This window comes from Misgurnus anguillicaudatus, chromosome 23 (genome assembly GCF_027580225.2).
Source record: "Misgurnus anguillicaudatus chromosome 23, ASM2758022v2, whole genome shotgun sequence".
NCBI classification, from domain to species: domain Eukaryota; kingdom Metazoa; phylum Chordata; class Actinopteri; order Cypriniformes; family Cobitidae; genus Misgurnus; species Misgurnus anguillicaudatus.
This window is the reverse complement of record NC_073359.2, coordinates 9993700-10006529: the sequence shown is the minus strand read 5'-3', so window position 1 is coordinate 10006529 and position 12830 is coordinate 9993700. Positions and strand designations below refer to the sequence as shown.

Here is a 12830-nt window from a genome sequence, read left to right as displayed (position 1 = left end):
GTTAAAGTAGCTTTCCTCTTTGGCCAGCTTTAAGGGGGCGGCGCCCCCTAGTGAGCAGCCGCCACTGATTAAAGGGCACCTTTTTCATTGCAAAATTTTTTTTTTGTTATAATACAATGTGTTTGCGTGGTGTATGGTTAAAAACACATTATTTTACACATAATGTAAATTTTTGTAGCTCCAGATATCCTGCCTTCCTCAGATTTTGTACAAAACTCATCAATTTGAAAAGCGCTGTGTCCCTGATTGGTCAGCTAATCTGTACGTTGTGATTGGCCTGAATACCTCTGATGTCAGCTGGAAATGTGACGCTCCTTACCATGTTTGAAAGATTCGCTCACAATGCAATGCTAACAGGAGTTAATTTACAGGCTGTGAGTCTGAAGCGGGAGAAATTATGATAATGTCGATCTTGTCTACATCACCAATCCCAGGAAGTAAACTTTTGCATACAATCCGCTTGTCTGTTAGTCCAAGAAAAGAGATTTACGTTGGAAACGATAACTCGCGTCATCGTTTACTTTGGGGTTTGAACCTTTTGAATATCGTTAACATGTACTAATACACGCTTACACACCAAAGGAAATCATGAATTGGACCATATTTGCCCTTTAACAGCACATTAATGAAACATTTTTGAAGTCTAAAAGTGACGTAATTGCTTTTGGTAACCAAAAATGACGATGCTATTTTTTTCAGTGAAAAAACTGATTGTGAGCCACCACCAAATATGAACCATAGGAACGCAGTTATACTTTTTTGCAGTGTAAAGACATCACCAATATTGCTTGCTAAGGTCACAATAAAAGTATATTAAAGGTATGGTTATACAAAAAAAATTCAGTTACCTGGAAAGACACGTGACCTGTTTAAAGTCCTGCCCTTTCTTCTACGCAGCGTATGAAGTTAGCATATTATTTATTTTTTCTCTCTCCAAATTGCATTTTTGTTTATGGTAAGATTAAAAGACGCGCCGTTTTATGTTGGTGAATGATCTCCGCTTCAGAGTGGATATTTGTCGAGCTCCCTGATCTCTGCTTTAATCCAGTTTTCAGACATTTCTCATCTAGATTGTTGATTTACATTTAAAACCCCCGTTTTGAGGAGCTGAACGATATATCTTGTTGGGATGACTGTGTTGGGAGGTCTGTGTGAAGGGGGTTTAACACAATTTGAGTTATTTTAGTAAATGTCCAGGCTCTTCCAAGCTTTATAACAATAGAAAACAGGGTCCACGCTAGAAAACAAGTTAGTTATTATAATTTATAAAGTTTTAAATATGGATATTTTTCTTACAAATCGCATTGATAACCCTCTAAAGGCCTTTATTTACCTCCTGGAGATGTGTGGATTACATCTGTTAAGGATTTTTTTTTTTTGGCGGGGGGCTTGAGAGTCATGGGCCCTGTTTTCTATCGTTAAAATGCTTGGACATTTTCTAAAATAACTCAAATTGTGTCTGTCTGAAAGATGATGGACATGTGTATCTTGGATGGCTTGAGGGTGAGTACATTTTCATTTTTCGCTGAACTAACGCTTTATGTGTTGAATTTTAATTTTCCTTTCATCAAAGTTTTGGCACAGACATGCAAGCATTATAATGGATGCACTTTATATTCTTAGAAACTATTTCAATTCCAATTTATTTCTATAGCACCTTTCACAATTTTTATACTGTCCCACAACTTCACAGTAAATAAAGGAAAGAGAGACAACATTTCTGCTAATTGATCTGTAAGTCAAGAATGGTTATAAGAAATGTTTCATTTTGTGGTGTATCATGTGTTTTTAATGTCACACTATCACAATTCAATTCTGATTCAGTTTGAGACATTTGTTAAATTTAATTACATGAAGTTTGTTTTCTTAAGAGATGGCATGTCTACTAAACAACACGGAAGACATGAAAGTGGAGCGAATTCCTAATCAAGAGGGTCTGATCAAGCCTGGACACCGAATAAAATTGTCATGCCTTGTAGATGGTCTGATTATAAAAGGCCTGAAAGAACTCACCTGTCAGGCAGATGGAGAATGGAGCAGCCCCTTTCCCAAATGTGAAGGTAAGGGCACAGACTCAAATTTTCAGATTGGACAAAAAGCTGGCCAATTGCTCACATGTAAAACACTACATTGACCGAATTGTTTTTGCTTATTAGAGCCAACATGTGTTGCAAACCTCACAAACATGATCGTAAGGGGACGCCCTGATCAAGGGGTTGTTATATACAAACCTCATGACAACATAAAAGTTAAATGCAATTATGGACAAGGGCTGATTTTACAAGGAGAAGATGCAATCACCTGCCGGGAAGATGGAGAATGGAGCAGCCCATTTCCTAAATGCATAGGTAAATGGGGTGTTTTTTTAGTATTTCGGCATATGTTAACACTTTTTAAAATGCTCAGATTTACAACCAGAGATTATTTTGTCTCTGTATTAACAGCACATTAATGAAGTCTAAAGTGACGTAATTGCTATTGACATTGTTATTTTTTTTTTCAGAGAACCCTAATTGTGAGCCACCGCCAAATATGAACCATATGAACGCAGATACATTAGACATGCTGGATCAAAGAAAGACTGAATACAAGTCAGGGGAGAAAGTTAAATACACCTGCCTTGCTACATACAGAATGGAGGGTGATCCCCACTTGACCTGTGTAAAAGGCGAATGGGAAGGGAATTTTAAATGTATAGGTAAGTACTGACACACCAGTACTGATTACTTTATTATGAAAACCTGCCCTGAGTCACATGATTGTCAGCCAATCACATGGCAGTAGTACAATGCATAAAAAATGCAGATAGAGTATTGAGTTCCTTCATATTAATCATTTATCGTAAAAAGCGATGCAAGATCTCAGTTTTTAAATATATTTTATGTTTATTCAAATTGATTTTACAAACTTAAAACATTGTTGTATTCGTATTGCATATCGTATATCAACCCTACCTCAAGGCATTTTGTGGTAGTAATCACAAAATATTTGAGTTATTTTTTCGTGTTCATGGACACGATTTTCCACTTTTTACGTGTCATTGATCACGAATGTCTTTTTCGTGTCACACAGCACAAATTTCTATAAATAGTTTTTCGTGTTACTAGCACAACTTTCTTTTCCGTGTCATTTTTTCTATTTTTAAATCATTGTCGCTTAGGATTGGGGTGAGATTTGGGGTTTGGGTTAGGTTTTTATGTATCACATAATTAATGTATTGGTTTCTAGATGTGCCGATCGCCTTTTTGATTTCTTGCTATTGATCTACTACATTTGAAAAATTTGAAAAGTTTTGCTCTCAATGGTACTGGGTTTGGGGTGAAGAATATAGTCATCGTTAGCCTGGCTAACACCAGAGCAGTCTCATAGAGAATGAGACGTGGTCTGAAAACCATATGCTCATTTTCTCGTATTTGAGGCGTGGTTTACGAATGCCCAGAGCCATTTATTGGGCGCTATGAATGTCTATCAAATGCGTCTGTACGTAGCTCATAGTCAATCGTTTAAATTATACCAGATGACGTATGTAGAGCCACATCAGTAGTAAATATACGGGACATACTGTCAAAATGATTGATGATGACCTTTGACCTCAGGGGAGGGGCTAACCTTTGACCGGACCTCCTACGTTGTGAACTTTTGAACCGACCCCCCACGAAGCGTTGAACTTTTGAACCGACCGCCCACGAAGTGCTGAACTTTTGAACCAACCCCCACGTAGCGTTGAACTTTTGAACGGACCACCCACAAAACGTTGAACTTTTAACCGGAACGGTCACATTGCATTATCTCCGGGGTGCGTTAAATCATGTCCTCCTACGATAAAACAATAAAAACAGTGTTTACACAGGTGGTCATCATTAAAACCGCATTCCATGCTCCCATCATAAATTATATAAGGTGGGGCCCCAATATGTATAATAAAAGCCAGGAAAATCACAGTTACGAAAATCACAAACATGGATAGCCCATGCAGCTCACGCAGTACTCAGGTGAGTGAATGGCAAATTGACTTGAATCATCTCGATATGGCGCCGAAAAAACAGCGCGGGCATATCTGCCTGACAAAGTTTCTTCATGAAAATAAGAACATCGTGGCTGATGAAATTTTGCTAGAAAGTAACATAGTCATCGGTTACAAGTTTAACAAAGAGACTCGTACTGTAATACTCTACAGCGCTGAGAAAAAAGGTGAATATACACCAGGACTGGACCCCTGCATATTTTTCAGGGACAAGGACTGGACATTGTTTTACAACAATGTCTGGAAAGATCTGCATGATAGTCGCGAAGAACCTTTGTACATCGCAGAATGGAATGCAATAACAAACAAAGGACGGTACAGAGTGGTGGGCGACCATTCTAAAAAGATGCCGGGAGACTGCATCTACTTTTTCTTCTGCAAAGACAACATAAGGCTTCACGAGCCTCTATGAGATGCAATTTTTGTTCAAGTGGCGTGATCTGATTCATCACATCGCTATAGTCACGACCTCTGGTTAAATGATAGAGAAAAAACACACAGTGCTGTCCGCAAACATCCGTTGTGAGATCTTGAACTTGTCTGCCTGAATATAATATATTGCCACTGTTGAGCGCTAAAAAGTTTTTGATGGTGTATGGAAAACGTTCATCCTCGGGCGGATTTCCAAAGCTGTCGAAAAATACGATGACCCCTCTCGATTGAAATAAACAGCCAACCAGTGTTTGCCCGGCAACTCCGAAGGGTGAGTGTTGATTATAGCCATCCAGGGTAAGATCCTTAACGGCCTTTCGGGAAGTTGATCACACGGGAGCACTCCGAGGAAATGAGTGGTACATGAAATTTTGTCCATGATAGCAGTGAGTTGTAAAGTATTCATTTCGCTCATTAATAATCGACTATGACCTGTCTGCGGTTTGAAATTTGTATGATCGAATCAAACACTGCATAAATAATCATCGTGAGGGTGCGGGGTAGCGGATTTTCTAAATCGCGCTTCCAGCCTGATGTTCCCGGACTTGACCAGCGATAGATGTTGTCCACACTCTTCGTCGGACGTGAGATTAAACGCAAACAGCGAGTATCCCCCCAGAAAATCGTCTCTATCGATCGCGAGAGCGTGGTTTTTCAGATGTCTTCCCGTGGGCATTACCAGTTGGTAATATTCACGCACAGTGGAACCCGATTCGAAATCCGTCTGCAGCGGTTTTGACGGTATTTGTTTACCCTCGGCATAGATCGCTAGGAACTCCAAGTCGTAATGATTGAAAGTGAATGGGTTTTTATCATAAGATCCGGAAAAGGCGTCGTTATCAACCATCCCCAGGATTTTAAAACAGTTCCTAAAAACAGATTTTCTTGATTCGAAACGCGCGATCCTGTAGGTAGAGAGATGGTTTTGAGACAAATTCTGTCGACAGGGTACTTGGCGGTCGTGCTGAGCAGCGCCTGGGCGTGACCCAGTCTGACGGATGGCGAGACGCTTACTTTCTTGACAAGATTTTTACTTTGTAGGCCACGTCATCGCTCCTCATCAGACAGAATTCATCCTTGCCCCTGATCAGGCGTATTTTAACGTCAAGGCCGTTTATCAGTAATTTTTCCTGAAAGAAAATGTCGCCGTGAATAGGCACTTGCAGCTCTACCGCTTGGCTGCCATGCGTGAAGGACGATCTCTTTAGCAGGCCCCTGTTTTGTCCTACGGGGTCGCGGACGTCCGTGTGACCCACGGTGTCCTTGTAAAACAATCCGGGCATGAAAAGAGATTCCAGAGCATCTTTACTGTAGTTCATGAGACACTCTATGATGCATCTGTAAGGGTACGTGCTTAATCTCTGAGAGATCAATCGGTCGCCGAGGCTTATATCCAGTTGTGAAAACACGGTCGCCCCGGCGTAATTTATTAGCCCGACAGGCGCGGGGTCTGCGATGTCGACGCCGTTAGGTCTCGTGATTTTAAGCCGGAGAAAGAGCATCGTATTTAGGTCCAGATAATCTTCACCCGTCCCAGCGATAAAAAACTCCAGAGGCGCAGAGTCTGATATAGCCGATAAAGGCGGAACCTCTAAATAAGCTCCGACTTGATACATTCTCCAGACATGTCGTGCAGTAACGCCATGTTAGAATATGGTCTTTAGGGATCTCTTCACTGTTGCGTTTCGTTTAACAGGCTTCTTGCGCTTTCTTTGCGCTACTGAATGTTTCTTCTGACCACTATTTGTTTTCTTTATCGAATGACCACGCCTCCTCGCTCCCAGGGGTTTATACAGTCGCTTGCGTGTCATAACCATCAGGCCCGACTCGTCTTGAGGTTTATCGGTATGAAAGCTCGATAGAGCGTTTGAGACGACGTCCGAAACTATGTGTTTAGCGGCCGTTTTTAGGTGAGGCTTCGGGATGCTGAATACTTTATTTAGCAACGGTACTGCCATTCTTAACAATCCTCTGAAAAGACCTCCTAGACCGGCGCCATACATGACGGCGCCATACATGATGGCGCCATACATGACGGCGCCATACATGACGGCGCCTCCCGCATATCTTGGTAGTCCAGACCCCGCCTGGTCCCGGTAATAGGCGACGTAATCGTCCGCATTCATCGCACAATGAGTGTAATAGCTCATTTTCAAAGTACAGATTGTTTAGCCGGTTTAAAGTGCAATTTTTTGACAACTTTTCCGTGAGAAAATGGTATTTCGTGATTTTGGTCGTCCTTTAATTCGACTGTGATGTCCGTGATGAGCGACTTGTTGATCGACACGTAATGAGGTTTGTCGTACCTGACCCTGACCGATTCTTTGTCTTTACCCGTAATATGTACGCATCTCAAAAGGGGTACTCCCACGGTCTGGTATTCGATAATGTCGTTGTAAACATAAATTGTGTAAAGGCCGGCCTGGATATCAGTTTGATGAGGGGAATAAATCACAGCATCTCTTTCAAAATCAGCTTTTTCATGGTAGTTTTCTCGTCCTAAAGGAACATTCGGTATTAAACCTAAAATATGGGCTAGCTTTCCGTAGGAGGTCAATGAAACAATAGGCTTGGCTGACAGAAAAACTTTCTTTGTTATATGATCGAGAGCCAGGAACCCTGATGAAGTTAGCGTGTCGTTGAACGTTTGAATCACTGTCTGAACTTTACCGTAGTACCCGGGGTTTATTTTTAAATTCTTTCAAACAACCCATCTCGATAGTTGGTCAACCTTAGGCTTTCTGTCAGGAATCGACAGTTGGTCAACCTTAGGGTTTCTGTCGGGATTTAGGGTTGCATCTATCTTACGGCCGGGGTACATGTTTAGCTAGAGAGCTGCGTCTTCCCGGTTAAAGTGGTACCAGCTTCTAGGATATTCAATCTCGCACAGTCCAACCGTCCATCGTCCTTTCAAGTCGATAGGCGTCGCTAGTTTTGTTCTGTAGCTAGATATTCAATTGTCGGGGTAAACTGACAAAGAAGCGTTGCATGGTAGTGTGACGTAGAAGCCATCATCGTCCATGGTAGCTTTTGGTTCAAATTACTTTGCGTTTCGTGATCGACGCGTTTTTAAGACGGTTGCAAGTCCACCATGGCTTTTTTGTCTACGTAGCTATTAAATTTAGCGTGCCAACCTAACCATTTGACTAAATAGAGCGTATTTCGGCCTTGTTTTTTCTCCCCTAAAATCTTTTCTACCTTAAACGACTTGTCTTTGCTCACAATAATTTTTTGTAGCTCTTCTTCGTAAAAAACACCATCATAATCGGAAAGTCTGTAGACAGGAGGCTGTCTCGGCACACATGCGGCTACGGTGAAAAATTCTTCTGTGTCGTTCTGCTCGTAACCTTTGGCGAAAGTGCCTCTGACTTTAGAAATTCTCACAATATCGCCTACTTTAAATTTAAACGACCGTTTCTCGTTCTTCATACCGGCGTACGGGTTTTGAAACACCAGGGGTTCGTTTTCCTTATTGACATCGACCGGTTGCATTTTAATACTCCTGTGATAACTGGTGTTGTATCCTTGCATAATGTCTTGTAAAACATCTATGTATCGACGCGAATTAGTGGCCGTTAAAAGCCGTTTTAAGATATGAGCCGATAATGTGGAAAAACAATGAAATTATCAAGAAAAATATTTTTAGCTAATGTCAAAGAACAGACATTAAAAAATAATCTCCCAAAGTTTCGTAATCCAAATAATTGAGTAAAGGTGTTTAAATGACTATTAAAGTTGAAACAGTTTTACTAAATTCGCTGGAAATGAACATTGCTTTTCTCAAATCCTCTCGTCACCTCTGAGCATTTCCCGGGTATCCCCTGAAACGTCACTATCTCTCCAAATATGGTGTTACACGTTGTTTTAGAGCCAATCAGAAATCTTCATAAACGCTGATCATTTGTCAATAGGAAACCCAGAGGCACGCGATTGGTCCAGCCATCCTCCTGTCATACTCGCAGCACTCTCCTATTTAACTCCTTTTTGAATTGTTTACACTGTTATTGTCAACTAGCCTACACAAAGATATGATTACATAGGCAAGCATTATTTGTTTTCTTTTTGCTCGTCTCTCTGCGTCTGAATTTCTCTCACACGCGCACGCGCACACACACACACACACGTGAACTCGCGCGCACACACACATACACGCGAACACGCACGCGCGCACACACACATGCACACATTCTGGTTTCCATGTTTTGTGGGGACATTCCATAGACATAATGTTCTATTTCCCTCCCCCTAACTCCAACCATCACAGAAACCTTTCTGTTACTTCACATTTTCAATAAACATCATTCTGTTTGATTTATAAGCTAGTTTCCTGGTTTACTGTAATAGCATATTAATGTCTTTGGTCAAATTAAGCTGTAAAATAAATCGTTTATCCCTTTAAAAATGCAATGGATTTTGAAAGATATCTACAAAAAACGGGCAAAAAAACGTTTTTCTCAGGTTTTCAGTTGGAAAAAGAGGGCAGACAACCTTAATTCAAATGTATATATCTCTAAAACCATTCAAGGTATGACTTTGACTAGGATATCATTTGAAAGCTTATGATCTCCTCTTTCCATCGATACCAAAATCTCAATTTTGAAATTTGGGTCACTGTGACTCATTTTGCTGGATCAGGTCACAAATGGTTACATAATATGGTTACATATGATAGTCGCTAAAATAAATGATTACATAAGTATATAAAAGGAGTGACATGATGATGATGATTACAAATCGGATGATTACATGTAGGATAGATAGTAACATTGATATGACTTTATATTATATCCAGCCAGTCGAGAAAATGTACGCAAGACAACATGTTTCGGTCGAGCATATAGTCGACCAGAGTTTCTACAATTTTGCCAATCTCGTGTTTCTCATCTTTTGAAATCAGCCTAAGACAGACCTCCGATACATAAATATACACATACACATGATTTCTGTAATACCCATCTCATCTCTACATGTACACACAACGTCCAAAACTTTTCTGAGGCTAGCGCAGACCGACACTCTGTCTTTAAGGAAGAAGTTACTCATATTGTCCCATGAATTAGACAGTCCTCTCACAACAGCCATTTTTCCTTGAAATTTGAAAGACGAATGCTTTCCGTTGCGGGATCATTTTTCATCTCGATTGCCTTATGCATCAAGTCCATCAGTTGCCTTTTGTAATACCCTTTAAACAAAGAGGGTATGATGATTCGCGGTCTGCAGAAGTTCCCCATCTTTTGATGGCTACTCTTTAACTGCATTAGTTTTCCAGAAATCGACAATGTCGTAAATTAGGGCGTCTGTGTCGTCACCCTGCAGGTTTTCTGAGATTTCTTCTAGTTTCGAGATGATGTTCGGTTCGTCTTTTAACTCATGGAGAATAGCTCCTGCAGCTCCTTGAATAGCCCGAGGATCAGCCTTTAGCCCACAGCGCTGTAGAGCGTAGTTGACGATGGGATGTAGGATGGGTTGAAAAAGCTTGTCTGTAAACTCTCCGAAGTCTAAGTCGAAAAAGTATGAGGGCGTTTCATACAGACAGGAATGTCGACGCTGACTAGGGTGGTTTATCTCGCACCCCAGACACTCTTGCTTGATCTTGTTGTTGACAAGGTGGTTTAGCGGGACTCCGATCACTCCTTTAATGATTTTTAATCCGACGTCTGTAAAGCACCCATCTGTGCTATCAAGTGTGTTATCGGCAGCATTAGCGCACAGTTCTTTTATGCGTCTTAGCCCCTCCTCTGATGGGTGTCTGAATTCTTCAGTAAGGGTCATCGTCCTCATCGGGTAAGTGTTGGTTAGCGTTGTCATAGTAAGAGTCATCATCGATGTAGAGAGAAGGCTCGGGCGTGTTATCTGAATCGCTGTCTTGAGACATTGCTGGTGGAGACGGTCCCACCTACTGCTTTATAGCGGTCATGACGAATGGGCGTAGTTAATGGGCGGAAACGGTCCGAGAGAGTATTGGCTACGTGAGCATTTCTCGGGGTGGAATAGCTGTACTTTAACTCTGCAATACCCATCATGCATGTCGCACCACTTGAACATTTTGTTTATGGTTGAAAAAAAAATGTCCATGCCTCGCAGATCACGCCACTTGAACAAAAATTGCATCTCATAGAGACTGTGGTGCTCGTCACGTAGAACCCCCACGAGTGGCTCGCGAAGCCTTGTGTTGTCTTTGCAGAAGAAAAAGTAGATGCAGTCTCCCGGCCTCTTTTTAGAATGGTCGCCCACCACTCTGTACCGTCCTTTGGGTGTTATGGCATCCCATTCTGCGATGTACAATGGTTCTTCGCGACAATAATGCAGATCTTTCCAGACATTGTTGTAAAACAATGTCCAGTCCTTGTCCCTGAAAACTATGCAGGGGTCCAGTCCTGGTGTATATTCACCTTTTTTCTCAGCGCTGTAGAGTATTACAGTACAAGTCTCTTTGTTAAACTTGTAACCGACGCCTATGTTACTTTCTAGCAAAATTTCATCAGCCACGATGTTCTTATTTTCATGAAGAAACTTTGTCAGGCAGATATGCCCACGCTGTTTTTTCGGTGCCATACATAGATGATTCAAGTCAATTTGCCATTCACTCACCTGAGTACTGCGCGAGCTGCATGGGCTATCCATGTTTGTGATTTTCGTAACTGTGATTTTCCTGGCTTTTATTATACATATTGGGGCCCCACCTTATATAATTTATGATGGGAGCATGGAATGCGGTTTTAATGATGACCACCTGTGAAAACACAGTTTTTATTGTTTTATCGTAGGAGGACATGATTTAACGCGCCCCGGAGATAACCTCGGTCATAAACATGTCAACGCAATGTGACCGTTCCGGTTAAAGGTCAAAGGTTAGCCCCTCCCCTGAGGTCAAAGGTCATCATCAATTATTTTGACAGTATGTCCCGTATATTTACTACTCACATCAATTCAAACATAAATGACTTTTATCGGTTCGTGTGCCCACAGCTGAAAGCTATGCAACTAAACCGGTAGCTGTATATTGATATTGAAAAGAAACACATTTTAGTGGCACTGTACAACCACAGTACAGGCATAATGACAATATGATATTAATAAATACCACTTACCATTTATAAGTTAATTGTACTTCGTCAACGACGATGCCTAGCAGGTTGGTCCTATAAAACAAAAGTTGCTCTTTTTTAAAATAATGCTTTCAAAACTACTTAGAACACTATCTATGGCTGCATTGAAAGGTAACTTTGCGTCTGTTGCCGTGTTATAACAAATAACAAAACTGCTTCAGTGTGTCGCATATGTGTCGTCATCGTCTTGCTGCCCCCTCCCCGTTCTGTGATAGGTTCCCTATTTTTAGGGGCAAAAAAAGGTTTCCATTCTAAACTTGCAACGTGAATTCATTTGCGCGCAAGGCAGCATGAGGCTAAGTCATCGTGTCATTACTACTGAAATTCATTAATTTAGATAACAAGTTACTGTGGCTAACTTGGTAGAGCATTGTGTTAGCAACACTATTCGATTCACCTGGACTTTACATTAAATAAAATATAAAGCATGAATTTACTGTAAGTCACTTTGGCTAAAAGTGTCTGCCAAATACATGAATTTAAATGCAAATGTTTTCTTACATTATGTTGGGTTTTGTTTCAGAACCGTGTTACGCGTCTCAGCCGGAAATGGATAAAAGGAACATACAACTGAAAAAAAGTGAATTTGAAAGAATGTACTGTCCACATGAGGATTACCTCACCTTTGTGTGTAAGAGTCGAAAATATCGAAAAAGAAACAGTGTTGACTTTAGACAACAGTGTCTATATGGCAAAATGACTCTGCCTGAGTGTGAATAAGAAAAATGCTAAAGCTGCACAACCACCAAATAAACAGTGAAGCAATTCAAAAAAATTTTCCTTAATTAATTTTGGTCTTGCATGATTTTGTTGAATATGTTCTTATGTTGTGACCTTATCAGTCAAAAAATAAAATAATTACAGAATTTTCTCTGTCATTTGTCTGTATAATGAAAACCAATGGTCAAACTTTATGAGTTCCAAAACATACAAAAGCTTTTCATGTGCCTTGAGTTGTATATTCAGTATCCTGTAGGAATGATAACAATTTGTAATGTTGCAATACATTAAATACATTTCGTTATTTCCTCTACATTGTAATTATTCATATGAGACATGACCCCTTCAAGTACCGTTCTGAGAATGAAACGTCTGTCAGGGAGTCAACTCCCCTCCACCAATCAACAATCACCCTCACCTGAGTATTGGTTTTAGGGGTTTAAGAAAATATAGATACATGGATGTATCAGGATATTTTGTTTGCCGATACTGTATCGATTCTCAAAAACGCAGTATCAAATTTTCTTTATCATACAAGATTCATG

The 12830-nt window shown here is 40.6% G+C and overlaps 1 protein-coding gene across 1 annotated transcript in view; it reads left to right on the top strand.

Annotated features, from left to right (window-relative positions):
- The window catches only part of LOC129453097 (complement component receptor 1-like protein), a 42162-nt gene extending 29871 nt beyond the window's left edge, over positions 1-12291 (top strand). The window contains exons 9-12 of the mRNA XM_073861856.1: positions 1872-2060; positions 2157-2348; positions 2504-2698; positions 12089-12291. Of these exons, the coding sequence (XP_073717957.1) occupies positions 1872-2060; positions 2157-2348; positions 2504-2698; positions 12089-12285 (773 nt within the window). The 3' untranslated portion in view covers positions 12286-12291. The remainder of the gene's footprint in view (positions 1-1871; positions 2061-2156; positions 2349-2503; positions 2699-12088) is intronic.
- Positions 12292-12830: the final 539 nt, after the last annotated feature.